This window comes from Carassius auratus, chromosome 5 (genome assembly GCF_003368295.1).
Source record: "Carassius auratus strain Wakin chromosome 5, ASM336829v1, whole genome shotgun sequence".
In the NCBI taxonomy this organism is placed as follows: domain Eukaryota; kingdom Metazoa; phylum Chordata; class Actinopteri; order Cypriniformes; family Cyprinidae; genus Carassius; species Carassius auratus.
In genome coordinates, this window is record NC_039247.1 from 19018094 (window position 1) to 19032428 (window position 14335).

General features: G+C 37.3%; 1 protein-coding gene across 3 annotated transcripts in view; it reads left to right on the top strand.

Annotated features, from left to right (window-relative positions):
* The window catches only part of LOC113079360 (calmodulin-regulated spectrin-associated protein 1-B-like), a 36560-nt gene that overhangs the window by 14283 nt on the left and 7942 nt on the right, over window positions 1-14335 (top strand). For 2 of the 3 annotated variants that reach the window (XM_026251625.1, XM_026251610.1), the window contains exons 5-10: window positions 862-942; window positions 1460-1492; window positions 6399-6540; window positions 7551-7690; window positions 7792-7888; window positions 8071-8239. In XM_026251625.1, the coding sequence (XP_026107410.1) occupies window positions 862-942; window positions 1460-1492; window positions 6399-6540; window positions 7551-7690; window positions 7792-7888; window positions 8071-8239 (662 nt within the window). The remainder of the gene's footprint in view (window positions 1-861; window positions 943-1459; window positions 1493-6398; window positions 6541-7550; window positions 7691-7791; window positions 7889-8070; window positions 8240-14335) is intronic. The other variant, XM_026251617.1, reaches the window with a different exon arrangement.

The window sequence follows — 14335 nt, forward strand, 5'->3', positions numbered from 1 at the left end:
TGAAGTGGGTCCTCGTCACAGTATGCTGTTATTTCAGCTCCGACTCGGTCCTCTATGTTGCCGATGCCAACAGGACCTGCCATTGCATCGGCTTTTTTTTTTTTTTTTTTTTGCAGCATATTCCCAGAGTCATCTTTTTTCGGGAGGGCACAATTTGCAAATAGCCTCGTCCGAGACCAGGTTACTCGGTGCGGAACTCGCCATCTTTCCCCCTCTCTCTGTTTCTCCTCGTCTTGTCACGCGATGACAACCGCGCATACGCATTTTAAGCATTAAATAAATTATATTTAATATTTAATCCTTGTCTTCTATATAAGTGCATTTTTTTTTTATTGACGGTATGACGGTATTGAAACTGATACCGTTGCTATTTTTAGATCCCGCGGTATACCATATTACCGTATTACCGCCCAAGCCTAATTGAATCATCTAACACTTGCACTCTCCATTATATTATTGCTACTTGTTTTCTATTAAAAGCCTTAACATTAACATTGTCTATTCTTTTTCTATTCTATCTTCTTGTTTTCTTTATTTATATAACAAACAAAAAAGTATACTGCATTATGCTAACCAAGGCTCATCACAGCACTTACATATTATTGCCCTTTTTCTTGGTTTTGATTGCTTCTGTTTTCCTAATTTGTAAGTAGCTTTGGATAAAAGCATCTGCTAAATGTATAAATGTAAAAGTTTGTAAATGTCATAGCATTCCTGCATTTGCCTAGTTCTGTTGGGGACTTTCGGTGCTTAGACAGAGCATGTCTGTTCATGAACCATGGAGACTTATGCCAGCACTTTTATAGAAAGCCTGAATAAACTTCAGATGTTCATTAGAACAGTTCCTTCTTTCTATTACAGGTGAACCTGAAAATGAGGGAGATCACAGAGAAAGAACACAAAAATAAGCAGCATCTGCTGGAATCTCCAAGTCATCAGAAGGTACCAGACATCCCAGCACAAGAGTTTCACACACAGATTGTAAAACACTCTGATTCTCAGGTGCTATTTAGACCCTTTGTATGTTTTGTTTGTATGTCTAGAAAACATCATTCAAACCGCACCGGAGAGAAAAAAAATTGCATTTGTGCTTTTATATAAAACTTTGTAATACTTAATAACAGTAATATAGTTTATATATAGTCACAAAATTTGGGCCAAACCTGGATTTTATTTTTCTCAGTTGCATTTGAAATCGGTCACAATTTGTATCCAGAGGTGTAAACAATATCATAAACAGGAGTGAACTAAAATGGCAAGACTCACATCTGAATATATGGTACTAATGTAACAACAGCCTTATGGAAATGATCTAATATCTTCAGTGGCATCACTCTTCCGTTTCCCTCTAACCTCATAGCAGTCAAATCTGTCTGTTCTTTTCCTCCCTGACCTTACATCCTCTCTGCTCCTCTTCCCGTCTCTTTCTCTTTAACCTCCTCCCTCGCTACTGGGATAGTCTCCCTCAAAATGGTATTGGAAACTATTACCTGTAAGTTGGCTGTGAGTGCTTCCTTTCCACTGCACGTGTAGTATGTGTCAATCCCAGCGTATGCCATCACCACTCAAGCCATGCTTTTATCTAATAAGTGTACACTGGGAAACGCTATTGTCCAGTGGTTCACGCTGTAATTGCACAAAATGATCTGCCTTTCACCCTTTGAGCACATGTAGTTATGAGCTAAAACATGCCGCTGAGAATACTTGTGTGTGTGCGCGTGTGTGTGTGTGTGTGTGTGTGTGCGCGTCTGTGTGTTTTTGAGTCTCTAACTTCAGCTTTCATCATCTCATTTCTAACAGCCATTTCCACCATCAATTGTCTCTTCCTTGTTCTATCTTGTGTCTCTGATGTGTGTTCCTTTAGCCTGATCTTATGTTTGTACTGGCCCATTGTAGGGGTGGGTATCGATTTCTGTTTTATTCGATACCGGTGCCATTTCGATACTTTTAAAACGGTACCGGTGCCTGAACCGATACTTCTATAAAAATAAATAAATAAACAAAATTAAAAAAGCCTGAAAAGGATAACATTAAATAATATTTTAAAAGATTTTAAAACAAATCCATAGCATTCACACGCTCCTTGGATGCTCTCATTTCCCAAGCTTCCCTTACTTTAAGACCAAAAAAAATTATTTCAGGATCTGGGTCATTATTTAATAGAAAACCAAACATAATGTTTCTACTGTATCCCTGTCAATCTCTCTGATATTTAGTTCAAATTAGTTTTGTCTGTCACTGTCTTTAAAGGGGGGGTGAAATGCTATTTCATGCATACTGAGTTTTTTACACTGTTAAAGAGTTGGATTCCCATGCTAAACATGTACAAAGTTTCAAAAATTAAGTTGTACATTTGAAGGAGTATTTTTGTTCCCAAAATACTCCTTCCGGTTTGTCACAAGTTTCGGAAAGTTTTTTTCGAGTATGGCTCTGTGTGACGTTAGATGGAGCGGAATTTCCTTATATGGGTCCTAATATAAGGGAACTTCTTCCGGAAGAGCGCGCGCTCCCGTATAGCGAGGCTGAGCACAGACATTTCACTGATCAGAGCAATTCACTGATCAGAGCGAGAGCGTCGCGAAAAGTCACAAAAGAAGTGTGTTTTTGGTTGCCAGGGCAAGACAACCCTGGACAGATTACCAAAAAAACAGCATTAAGGGACCAGTGGATGGAGTTTATTTTTACAGAGCATCAACGGAGTTGTGCAAGTGTTTTTGTTTGTTCCCTGCATTTCGAAGATGCTTGTTTTACAAACAAGGCCCAGTTTGACGACGGATTTGCGTATTGTTTATTTATTAAGGATGATGCAATCCCAAGGAAAAAGGGTCACGATCGTGTGTTGGAACCGCAGGCGGTGAGTAAAACTACTTCAAATATCTCTGCCTCCTTGTTAGTGCGTCCCCTCCCATGCCGGAGACGGGGGTTCGAGCCCCGCTCGGAGCGAGTCGTTGCTGCTGCTGCTCTCGTTCAGTTTCAGCCTCGGGATCTGATTCTGGATCATAAATAAACGGCTGAATCTGACTGTAAGCCATGGTTTGTTTTGGATGATGGTTTTTCCCTCACGGTAATGTCACAGCTTCCACATGCTCTCAACACAAAAGCCTACTCGCGCTCATGATTCTTTAGCTCCGCCCACACGTCACGTCTCCAGCCGGTCGTGTTTTTCTGGGAAAAATCGGTACAGACTATCTTTCTCTTATGAGTATAATAAAACTAAAGACTTTTTGGAGTTATGAAGGATGCAGTACTACTCTATAGGTACTCAAGATTAACAGGATATTGAGTGAAAACGAGCATTTCACCCCCCCTTTAATCAGTTGATACAGTGAATGACTGTATGCTCATTCTTTATAAAGTAGCAAAAATTTTGTTTGTAAAGTATAGTCTTAGGCACATTAGTATTTTCACCCCAAAAAAGGGTTTTAAGCCAGTTATTTATATCTTTTGCTGTAGTGTGTTGGTAGGAAATATCAGTTTACATTTTCAAACATTCATTTTGCCATTAATTTTAATAATATTCTAGTGAGATTGTTGAATGCACAAGCAGTAACTTTTGCACAGTAGTGTACGTATAAAGTACATATAATTAGATTAATTATATTTAAATAAGTATAATTAAAGTATGCGCTCATATGTGTTAAGGGCTAGAGTCGCTGGAGGAAACAGCTGTGGTGTGATGAGCGGTGAAGGGAGCGAAAACTTTACAGTAGATGAGAAACCAATTGCTCCCTCGTGACCTTTTGTAAACTATTTATGACAAAGAACTGCACAGATACAGATATTCTAACAATCTGTCGATAAACACACACCTCTTGTCCTCTGTTTGTGTTTGAGTCCGCTTGTGCTGCTCCACCACGGTCTGCGGATTAAAGAGCGTGCTGAAAGACACAGAGGAGACCGATCTGCCGCTGTTTTCATATGACATTTAAGATGACTGACTCTTGAGGTGATCGTGAATCTGTGTACAGTTTATGAAGCCCCATTAAAAAAGCCTAGCGACGCCCCATGCTTCGTGTGTACATTTCGGAGAACCAAGACAAATATTTAAATCGATCGCTCAGTCATTTTAGGGACCGAAATGAAGCACTGAAATCTGTGTGCTGATTCGGTTTGGTGCTTACCGGTTCCATAGGTACCGCTGCCATATTGGTACTGGGTTTCGGTACCCAACCCTAGCCCATTGCATGCTGAAGCCTGTTGGGGTTTCATGAATGACACATATATCCTCTGTCTCCATTCTGCTGCTGCTTTACCTTTAGATCTGCTTTCTAGCTTTCACTGTATCCCGTCTAAAACCTAGACTTGGTGACTGTAAGGACTGCACAATTGATTAATACATTTACAAGATAATGATTATGGCTGCAATAATTAAAGTGCAGAAAGCCTTTGTGTAGTGCTTGATCGATATTTAGGCAAATGTTTGGCTTTTTATTTTTAATCAGATTATTTTTTTTTCCATCTTTGTCCATTATTTATTTTGATTATATTATATTTGTCCACTATTTATTTTGATAGGGCCTAAGCGTAGATGCATGGAGCACTGATTCTCTGTCTACATTAGTTTACTACCATTGTTCTGTCTAGTCAAAAATTGAAGTGCAATAAAAAAATTTTCATATATATATATATACACCTCTGTGCATGATGGTCTATACAAAGGATTCAAGCTGCGCTAATCAGATGCAGACAAGAGAGTTCAGCGCTCACTATGTGACATTCATGAGCAACAATTACTGTTAGCTATCTTTTTTTGAGAAAATACAATTCCTAGATATAAGTGTACCAGATTTCTGAGTGCATTGTTGGTCACATTGTTTACATTGTTGCACAATAAAGAAGTTTCTGTCTGAAATATAAATGTTTATTTACAGATTTATTTCAAATAATTTTTCAAATGAGCTAATTTTAAATGATTTCTGATTGTTTTAGTAAATGTCATTTAAATGTAATTGCAGAAATTATTACGCATCTGTTATTTATCTATCTTTAAGTGATATAGATAGATGGATGGATGGATAGATAGATAGATTTTTTTTTCTGTCGGCCATCAAAAAATCCATATCAAGTCAACCACTCCTTTTGCAAACTGCATGTCTTTTAGGTCCTTGTTTGTTTATGCAGGTGTATTATTATGCAACTATATGGGACCTGTATCTGATCTTTTCATGACAGTCTTAACGACACAGATCCGATCTTTTTAAATGTGACCCAGGCCACTTGGGTATGTGATCCTGAATCCGATACGAATCCGATCTTTTGAAATGTGACCTCCGTCTGAACGGCCAGGCCACATGTATCCGACCCATACGTCATTGATACGCTACAAACGTACAAAATAATTCTGAATTGAAGTAGCTAGGCGGGACACTCACATCAGTATCCCACCACTCCTGGCTGCGACTCCAGTCGGCACCCACACGTTTCTCTGTATCGACGTTGCCAACACTGCTCCACAAAACGCCATGGCCAAAAACCTTCTTTTTAATTTTCTTCTTAAAACGAGAAGATTGTAATTGTGCTGGCTCCGTTGGGAAAATAACTTTAATATTGCAAAAAGAGCTCCAATGTTGACTACACTGTTGTTGACATCCATGTTTAACGTTAGCTACTTCCGCAAACAGCGAGTGATGTCGTTCACCGTTGAGTACTCTTCTGCGCATCCGGGTCACTTCTGGGTCATTTCACATTCACACAGGAGATCACAAAAGGTTGCATTTAATTGGAAATGCATTTAATTATGCTCATGTTTTATTGCTTAAAGGAACCGTTCATTCAAACATAAAACATTTAAAATCTTTTAATCACCTTGATTTTGTTCCAAACCTGTATCATTTTGATTCTTCTATGGAACACGTAGTAGTAGTAGTAGTAGTAGTAGTAGTACTTGTGAAGAATGTTGAGGCAGCTCTTGACTGAATGAAAAAAGTGAATGAGAACTGGGCTACAGTGGAGCGAATGATTTCAGCAACTAACTAATTTTGATTCAGTGTGCAAGTTGTATTGACTTATGATATCTTTGCATTGACAGTCAGCTCAGTTCCCTATTCACTTTCTTGGTTTATATATATATATATATATATATATATATATATATATATATATATATAGAACATGCTGTCAAACATCATTTTTATTTTATTTATTTATTTATTTATTTTTATTAATTTAGTTTTTTGGGTGAACTATTCCTTAAAGTTATCTTAGTCTTATTATACGTTATAAACTCCGTTTTATTAGTTCAGCAAATACTCTCACAAAACGGCCTCAAGGATAATATCTATTCCTCTTGAAAATCTCTTGCGTACATGGTGCCAGTGTCATTTACTGTGCTTACTTTTTTGAATACAGAATATTGTAGATGGTTTTGACAGGTTGACTTCCTTTCATGTCACCTAAAGGTACGTTATCGGCGGGATCATGCCTCAGGTAGACAGCTGCCCTACTTCCCTCTGCTGGAGGACCTCATCAGGGACATGTGTGACGGTGCTGCATTGCTGACCGTGGTCCATTACTACTGCCCAGACCTGATGAAGCTTGATGGTAGAGTGAAAAAACACTAGGGATACTAGACTACTTAGCTAGTCTAAAGGATGCCATGTGATCAATCTCTTCACTGCTTATAGCACCCAACGTAATCAAGTTTCCCAAACACTCATACTGCCTCCTTCACCCCACCCCTTACTCCCTCCTAAACGGCTTATTAAAAATTGACCCACCCCAAAATTACGCCATTGGTTCAGCCAGTTGTTGCTATGTCAGGCAGCTCAAACAAACAGAACATGTTTTGATGGCACCATAGATTTTACATTCTTTGGAAAATCATATGAATGGTTTGCTTAGTTGTTTTCTGCACGTTTAGCTGGGAAAGAAGAAAGAATTTAAACTCACTTGCCCTTTAAGCCGGAAGTTGCAATACATTGTGATCCTGTTATGTTAAGTCATACAAATAATTAAAAAAAAGGAAAAAAACAGAATAAAAGTTGTTGAACATCATATTTGATACATCAGGCAGTTGTGGCTCATATAGTTTAATGTAGAAGAATATGGAGTTTATTCATAAGCTGTAATTTGGATAAATATTTCTAAGAATGTAGCAGACCACTTGTACAGACACTTTACTTTCTCTCTGTATCTCCCAATAATGTCTCAATAAGATTATATTAAAATGGTTAGTTTTATGATCAAAGCTCTTGTTGTGATATTTCAAGATGAACAACTGCAATGTAAAAGTTATATTTATGCTTACTTTATAAAAATAAGTAAATATTTCAGAGTTCCACAACACTGATCAAGTTGATCATTAAGAGGCCTTAGAAATTTGCATAGAATATATAATACTATATAATACTAATAATGATTATAGTTTTATTCTCTTGGTGCTTCAACACACTTTGAATATTCTCTGAAAAGTTATTTTCTTTTCTGATACAGCTTTCAAGCAAAGATTGAGCTTGTTTGGATTCAACCCTTGATTTAGCATTTATGAACGTTAGAGCCTGTATGCCTCAGGATAGCTTATTTGCTAACTTTGTGTTTTCTTTTATCTGCAGATATCTGCTTGAAAGAGGTGACCTCAATAGCAGACAGCCTTTATAATATCCAGCTGCTGAAAGAGTTCACCAATGAGTACCTTAACAAAAGCTTTTATTTGACACTAGAGGACATGCTGTATGCACCTCCTGTGTTAAAGGTAAGTAATTCAGTCATGTATAATGTGCTTCTCATTACCAGGATGTTTCATTTCCGTATAGTTCTGTTCTTGATTCTATCTCTGTTCATTTTCTTCCGCAGCAAAATGTCATTGTATTTGTAGCAGAGCTCTTCTGGTGGTTTGAGATTGTTAAGCCTGAATTTGTCCAGCCGAGAGATGTTCAGGAATTTAAAGATGGTGAAGAACATTCTTTTTTTGAGAAGTAAATTTGTCATACTGTTGGTGAAGGGGCTTAATATTTATTTATTTATTTATTTATTTTTAAAACCAATAAATTTTACATGAAGCTTCAGCCAACATCCTCATATTTTGACTATTGTTTTGCTAATTTAAGTTCATAATCAATATTTGTATTATAGCAAGAGCAATGACTGAGCCCAAGAGTGCCAGGTCAACTGTGCCCATCTCCAACGCTACCAAACGCAGCTTCCTGGTGTCTCCTGGTGTGGCGGATCCGACACTTCCTGTCCAGAACAGCCCGGAAGTTTGTAACAGGTACTTTCTGCACCCTGAAGAATCTGAGCCTCTGTAAGTGCATTAAGGTTATGTCACTTCCATGTGTAGCTTTGGGTTTAAATGTCAATGATCTTTGTCAATGTAAAATATGTCTTGGACATTCTTCTTAGATTTGCTTCTAAATAAACTGTCAAATAATTACAATTCCCTCTAATTTCTATTCTTGCTCAGCCAAACCTATTTTCTACTGTCAGAACCTTGGGCAACCTATGGAAGAAAAATAATGACACATTTACTTGAAACTAAAAGCATGTTGAATTGCACTAACGGAAAAAAAAAAATGCATTAACAGTGCTTGCATTTTCATGCCTTGTATTTCCAGGGCTTGCATTTTTAGTGGCTGAAATGCAACATGTATGTTTATTATTTTATTTTTTGTATATTTTATATGTGAATATTTCAATTCAAAACATTTCATGATTAAAATGCAGTAATTCATATTCACTTCCAAAATATTCGATCGGTTTAAAAATAGAATGTATAATATTCGACATCTGTTCTCAGTGGCTCACCAGCAGGTGGCGCAAGCAGCTGTTGATAAAGACCTAAGCTACCAGTAGCGCAAGTCATTCATTTATTCACAAAGTGACGTGACATACAGCCAGGTATGGTGACCCATACTCAATTCGTGCTCTGCATTTAACCCATACAAAGTGCACACGCATAGCAGTGAACACACACACCATGAACACACTCCCGACACCCGGGGAGCAGTTGGGTGTTCGGTGTCTTGCTCAAGGGGAACCTCAGTCATGGTATTGCAGGCCCGAGACTAAAACCCACAACCTTAGGGTTAGGAGTCAAACTCTAACCACTAGGCCACGACTTCACCAAACTGATAAAAACTGATTTGCAGGAATGGCGCAAGCGGTAAGAAGTTATGATAATCAGGGACAGTTTGTATATGCGGTAAAGCTAATGTGTACTAGGGTTCCCCTCATAACTCGCACTCCAGGATTCTCCAACGATGTGTAACGTGAAAAATGCATAACGCGCCTCAGTGAAATAATGCGGTAATATAAAAAAGACCAAACTCAGTATACACCTTACTGGTGATGCAAACTACATATAGGTTATGTAGAATATGAACATAACGTGTAAGGTTTCATGCTGCTTCCATCATAAAGAATTTGGTTATGTAATTTTAAAGAAAATGCTTCACCCGGCTCACTGGACTTACACAAGGATAGCTATCAAAAGGCCAAACTCAGAATACATCTCACTAATGATGCCAACTATATACAGACAGATGAGCCCAGAATCAGATGGGCACTTGAGTTAGTGACTCAGACTCTACCTGAAATGACTCCAGACTTGACTCAACTTGATGGAAAGGACTCGTGAATATTTTAATCAACTTGAGTATTTTATCCATAAATACTTTAATTTTAAGTGAACAGCGTGACAAAAAAGTGTAGCAGATCACATAACAAGCACTCAGGGTCATTTATGGTAAATATCTTTTCAGCACTATATCCTCCACTATATAGTATTTTTATCTTAAAGCCAAATGTACTTTATCCAAGCTCTTTCAGCTCTGTGTGCTTTCTATCTTTCTTTCTGTGGATGCATGCTGGTGCCAAGTTCAAGAGCTGTGGATGACTCGAAACATGGTCATCAGCAAAATTATAGATTACTTTCACAAAAAAAAACAAAAAAAAACCAGCAAAAACAACAATGCTGCAAAAGGTTAGTTATCTGTTAACCCAGTGGTTTTCAACCTGTGGTCCGCGGCCCCCTAGTGGGCCGTGGTGGTATTGCAGGTGGGCCGCCAATTATTTTCTGTTCATTTCCAGTCCATTCTAGGGCTGTGAGATTAAAATAATTTGTTAGTGAACAGGATGCAGTTGAGGAGACACGTTTTAAGTGTGCACACTCTCTCCTCGCAAAGCAGCGTGTATCTGAGCAAGCACGACCGGTTTTGTGACAGAGCAAAGGAAATCTGCTGCGAACAGAGAGATTCTCACTCGTGCATTATTTTAATGTGCTTTCGCGTTATATTTATGCGCTCTCACTGCTGACCGCATACACATACTGTATACACACTGCAAACACCTGAGGCACCGCTACAATTAATGAGCTCTATGAACAATGCATGGCAAAAAAGAAAAAAAAGTCCCTGTATACAGGATTTAGTTTTTATTTATTTATTTTGCCAAAAGTCTATAATTTTTTTTACATCTTCACTATAGTGATAATTTTGACTTATGTCTGTTCTAGAGATGTTACAACTTTTTGATAAAGCTCTGATTGGTTTTCTTTTGGAAATATGTTTCAAATTAATCCTGAATGCATTTATGACTGTAAAAGCACAATTGCAAAATTGATTAAAAAAAAATTGCGATAGTTTTTTTTTTTTTTTTTTTGTCCATATCGCACAGCCCTAGTTTATTCAATAAATATAGTTTAAAATCTAGCTTCTGAGTACTAAGTTATTAACCCAACAATAGCGGGGTCAGTTAATTTTTTTTGAAGTGGGCCGCGCAAACATATCTGTTTGGTTGTGTGGGCCGCGAGTTGAAAAAGGTTGGGAACCACTGTGTTAACCATTTAAATGAAGCCCCTATTTATATACTTATATCATAAAGAAATACTTTATTTGTATGGTTTTGTAATATCAGTGTCACCATATTTCCTTGTGTCATGGTAGATCTGATACTTATTATAGAATTTTACAGAAATTAAGAAAAATAAAGGTTATTCAAAAGGTTGCCATAGAAGAACCATTTTTGGTTTCAAAAAAATCCATTGTCAAAGTTTATTTAAAGAACCATCTCCGTCTTACCTTTTTATAATCTGAAGAACCTTCTTTCACCACAAAGAACCTTCTGTGAAACAGAAAGGTTCTTCAGATGTTAAAAATTCTTTATGGAACCATCTAGACAAAAAAAGGTTATTCTATGGCATTATGAAATTGAATATTTGTTGCCTCAAGACAGTGATATTAAATGACAAAATTTGGTATCTAATTAATAAATTATACTATGTATTGTTAAGCACATGAGCCCATATTAACACAACCCACGAAGTTTGAAGTTCGCTATCATAGAAAACCAAGTGCAAAGTTAGTTTTAGGTTTGATATTCACTGCATATTCGTCTAGACTGCTGTAGGGCCCGTCTGCAAATTTACCAGAATACATAGTACAAAACGAAGTACAATAATTTATTCTAATGAATGTTTACAAGGCTGTAGTAAAGAGGGCAAAATGACTAAATGTATATCATCAATATTGCATATGTACAGTAATATTGCATTGTTCCAAAGGTTGTAGAACATTCTTAGTGACTAAAATGACTTACTATAGGTGAATTTTTGCCAATACGTCCCTTACTGTAGTACACAGATATTTTACACTACAACCTTTGGAACATGAAAAAACACTTGGGGACTTAAAGTATTTTTTTTTATTATTCTGTACTGTACATAAAGTAGAGTAGGGAGGTATTGGCAAAATTTCACATGCAGTAACTCGTCTTGTTTCTAGCGACATACTTAATCCTTTGGACCATGAAAAAAAAAATCCTTTCAGGGACTTACTGTATATTTATTGAAATTATTGTGTACTGTACAACAGAAGTTTTGGCAAAATTTCACCTGTAGTACATCATCCTGGACACTAGGAACAAACTACAATCTTTAGGAACACGTACTGTGTTTGTGTTTGGGGTATATATATATTTGTGTATATAACACTGAGTAATACAATGATACTGTGTAATTAAAATGTTTAAATGTTTATTATTATTATTTTAATGTTGATAATATAAAGTGGTTGCATATTGTTAAAACTAATCGTGGAAGTGATATATTTGTAGGACTGTCAAGGGAAAGCAAATGTCCAGCAAATATTGAACCTAAAACTAACACCGATAGAAAAGTAGCGATGATAAAGAAAATACAGCACGTTGTATTCTCTGACACCCTCCAAGCTGATCTCCAAGCTCAGCCAGCTTGGAATCAGCACAACCATCTGCAACTGGATTCTAGATTTTCTGACTAACAGACCTCAGTCTGTTAAGTTAAATAACCTCTCCTCCTCCATCATCACCTTGAACACCGGCGTGCCACAGGGCTGCGTACTGAGCCCTCTCTTGTACTCCCTATTCACCCATGACTGCGTTCATGTGAATGGCTCCAACACCATAACCAAATTCGCAGATGACACCACAGTGGTAGGGTCTGATAAAGAATGACGATGAGTCAGCCTAAAGGGATGAGGTGCAGCACCTGGCTGTGTGGTGTGCCACCAACAATCAGGAACTAAACAGCCAGAAGACAAAGGAGGTTATTGTGAACTTCAGGTAGACTAGGAGTCATGCACACACACCAGTCTACATCAACGGAGCTGTAGTGGAGCGTGTGTCGAGTTTCAAGTTCCTTGGCATCCACATCTCTGATGACCTCACCTGGTCCCATAAAATCTCCACCCTGGTCAAAAAGGCACAGCAGCGCCTTTACTTCTTACGGAGCCTTAAGAAAGTTCACCTGAGTCCCAGGATCCTCGCTGAATTCTACCGCTGTACCACTGAAAGCATACTCACAAACTGGATCTCAGTGTGGTACAGCAATTGCTCCGCATCTGACCGCAAAGCACTCCAGCGGGTGGTGAAAACTGCTCAACGGATCACCGGCACCCAGTTAACTTCCATTAAGAACATTTATCACAAGCACTGCCTGGTCAGGGCAAGAAACATCATCAGGGTGCCTCTCAACCTAACCATAGACTTTTCACCCTCCTTCCATCCGGCAGATGTTACAGGGACCTACACTCTCGCACTAGTAGGCTCAGGAATTGCTTCTTCCCCTAAGCTTGACACTTCTGAACTCCACACCACCAATCTAACCTGAACCTGCTCTTTTACTGCACTGGTCACAGTACTTTACATACATGTATTGCACTACTCATATTTTGCACAGACTGCACATTGTTCAAGCCATTACACTGTAAACTGTCTAAAGTTGTTAATGTACAAAGCACAGCAAACTATTTCTATAAAAATAGCATTGCACTACTGTTATTTTGCATAGAATACATTAACAATACTTTTGCACACTCATCCAACTGTTTTAATTACCACTGTTCTTATGTTGCTGCTGTTTATAATGTATATATAATCCTACATTGCTCTGTTCATAATGTACATACAACCCCTGCATTGCATTCCTATTTATATTCTGTATATACTCTGCTCAATACTGTATATAGAAACTCCACTGTACATTATGTAAATCATAGCTTCACTTTGCACTTACTGTATATGTATATAAAACACTATTTGCTTGCACTTCTGGTTATATGCTAACTGCTTTTCATTAGCTCTGTACTTGTACTCTGCATTATAACAATAAAGTTGAATCTAATTTAATCTGAGGGGAACCCCAGTAATACAACTCGGCATCACACAAGCCATAATACAAAGTTAAGGAAAATAATCAACCAGAAAACGTATAGTCTATGATTTCCTCCAATGTAATGTTCTGTACAGCATCAGCGTCATTTAAAATAGCTTTATTTCCTTTGCGGTAGAGAAAGCTGCTTACATGCAGGCTAAACGAGTAACAAAGATGTTGAATTAAACATAACCACAATCAGCTTTTCCACATATAGGCTACACACTGGCCCTGATTTTCATAACTTCTACTGACCACTTGATCCATTCCTGCAAAATCAGTTTTTATGAATGAATGAATGACTTGCGCTACTGGTTGTTTTGCTTTTCATTAACAGCTGCTAGCGCCACCTTTTTTGGGGAGTTTTTGAACCACTGAATTTGTCTAAGCGAATATGCCTGTCAAATATTATATTGTATTATTGTATTTTTAAACAGATCGAATATTTCGGAAGTGAACTCTAGAAGGTGAATATGAATTATTGAATTTATTAATCATGAAAATGTGTGTGAAATGTTTTGAATAGAAGTATACACATCTTAAATATACAACTATGTTGGATTTCAGCCACTAAAAATGTAAGCCCTGAAAATACAGCACTCTGTATTCTGATATATATATATATATATATATATATATATATATATATATATATATATATATATATATATATATATATATATATAAAATCAATCGTTATAATACTTTTTGTAT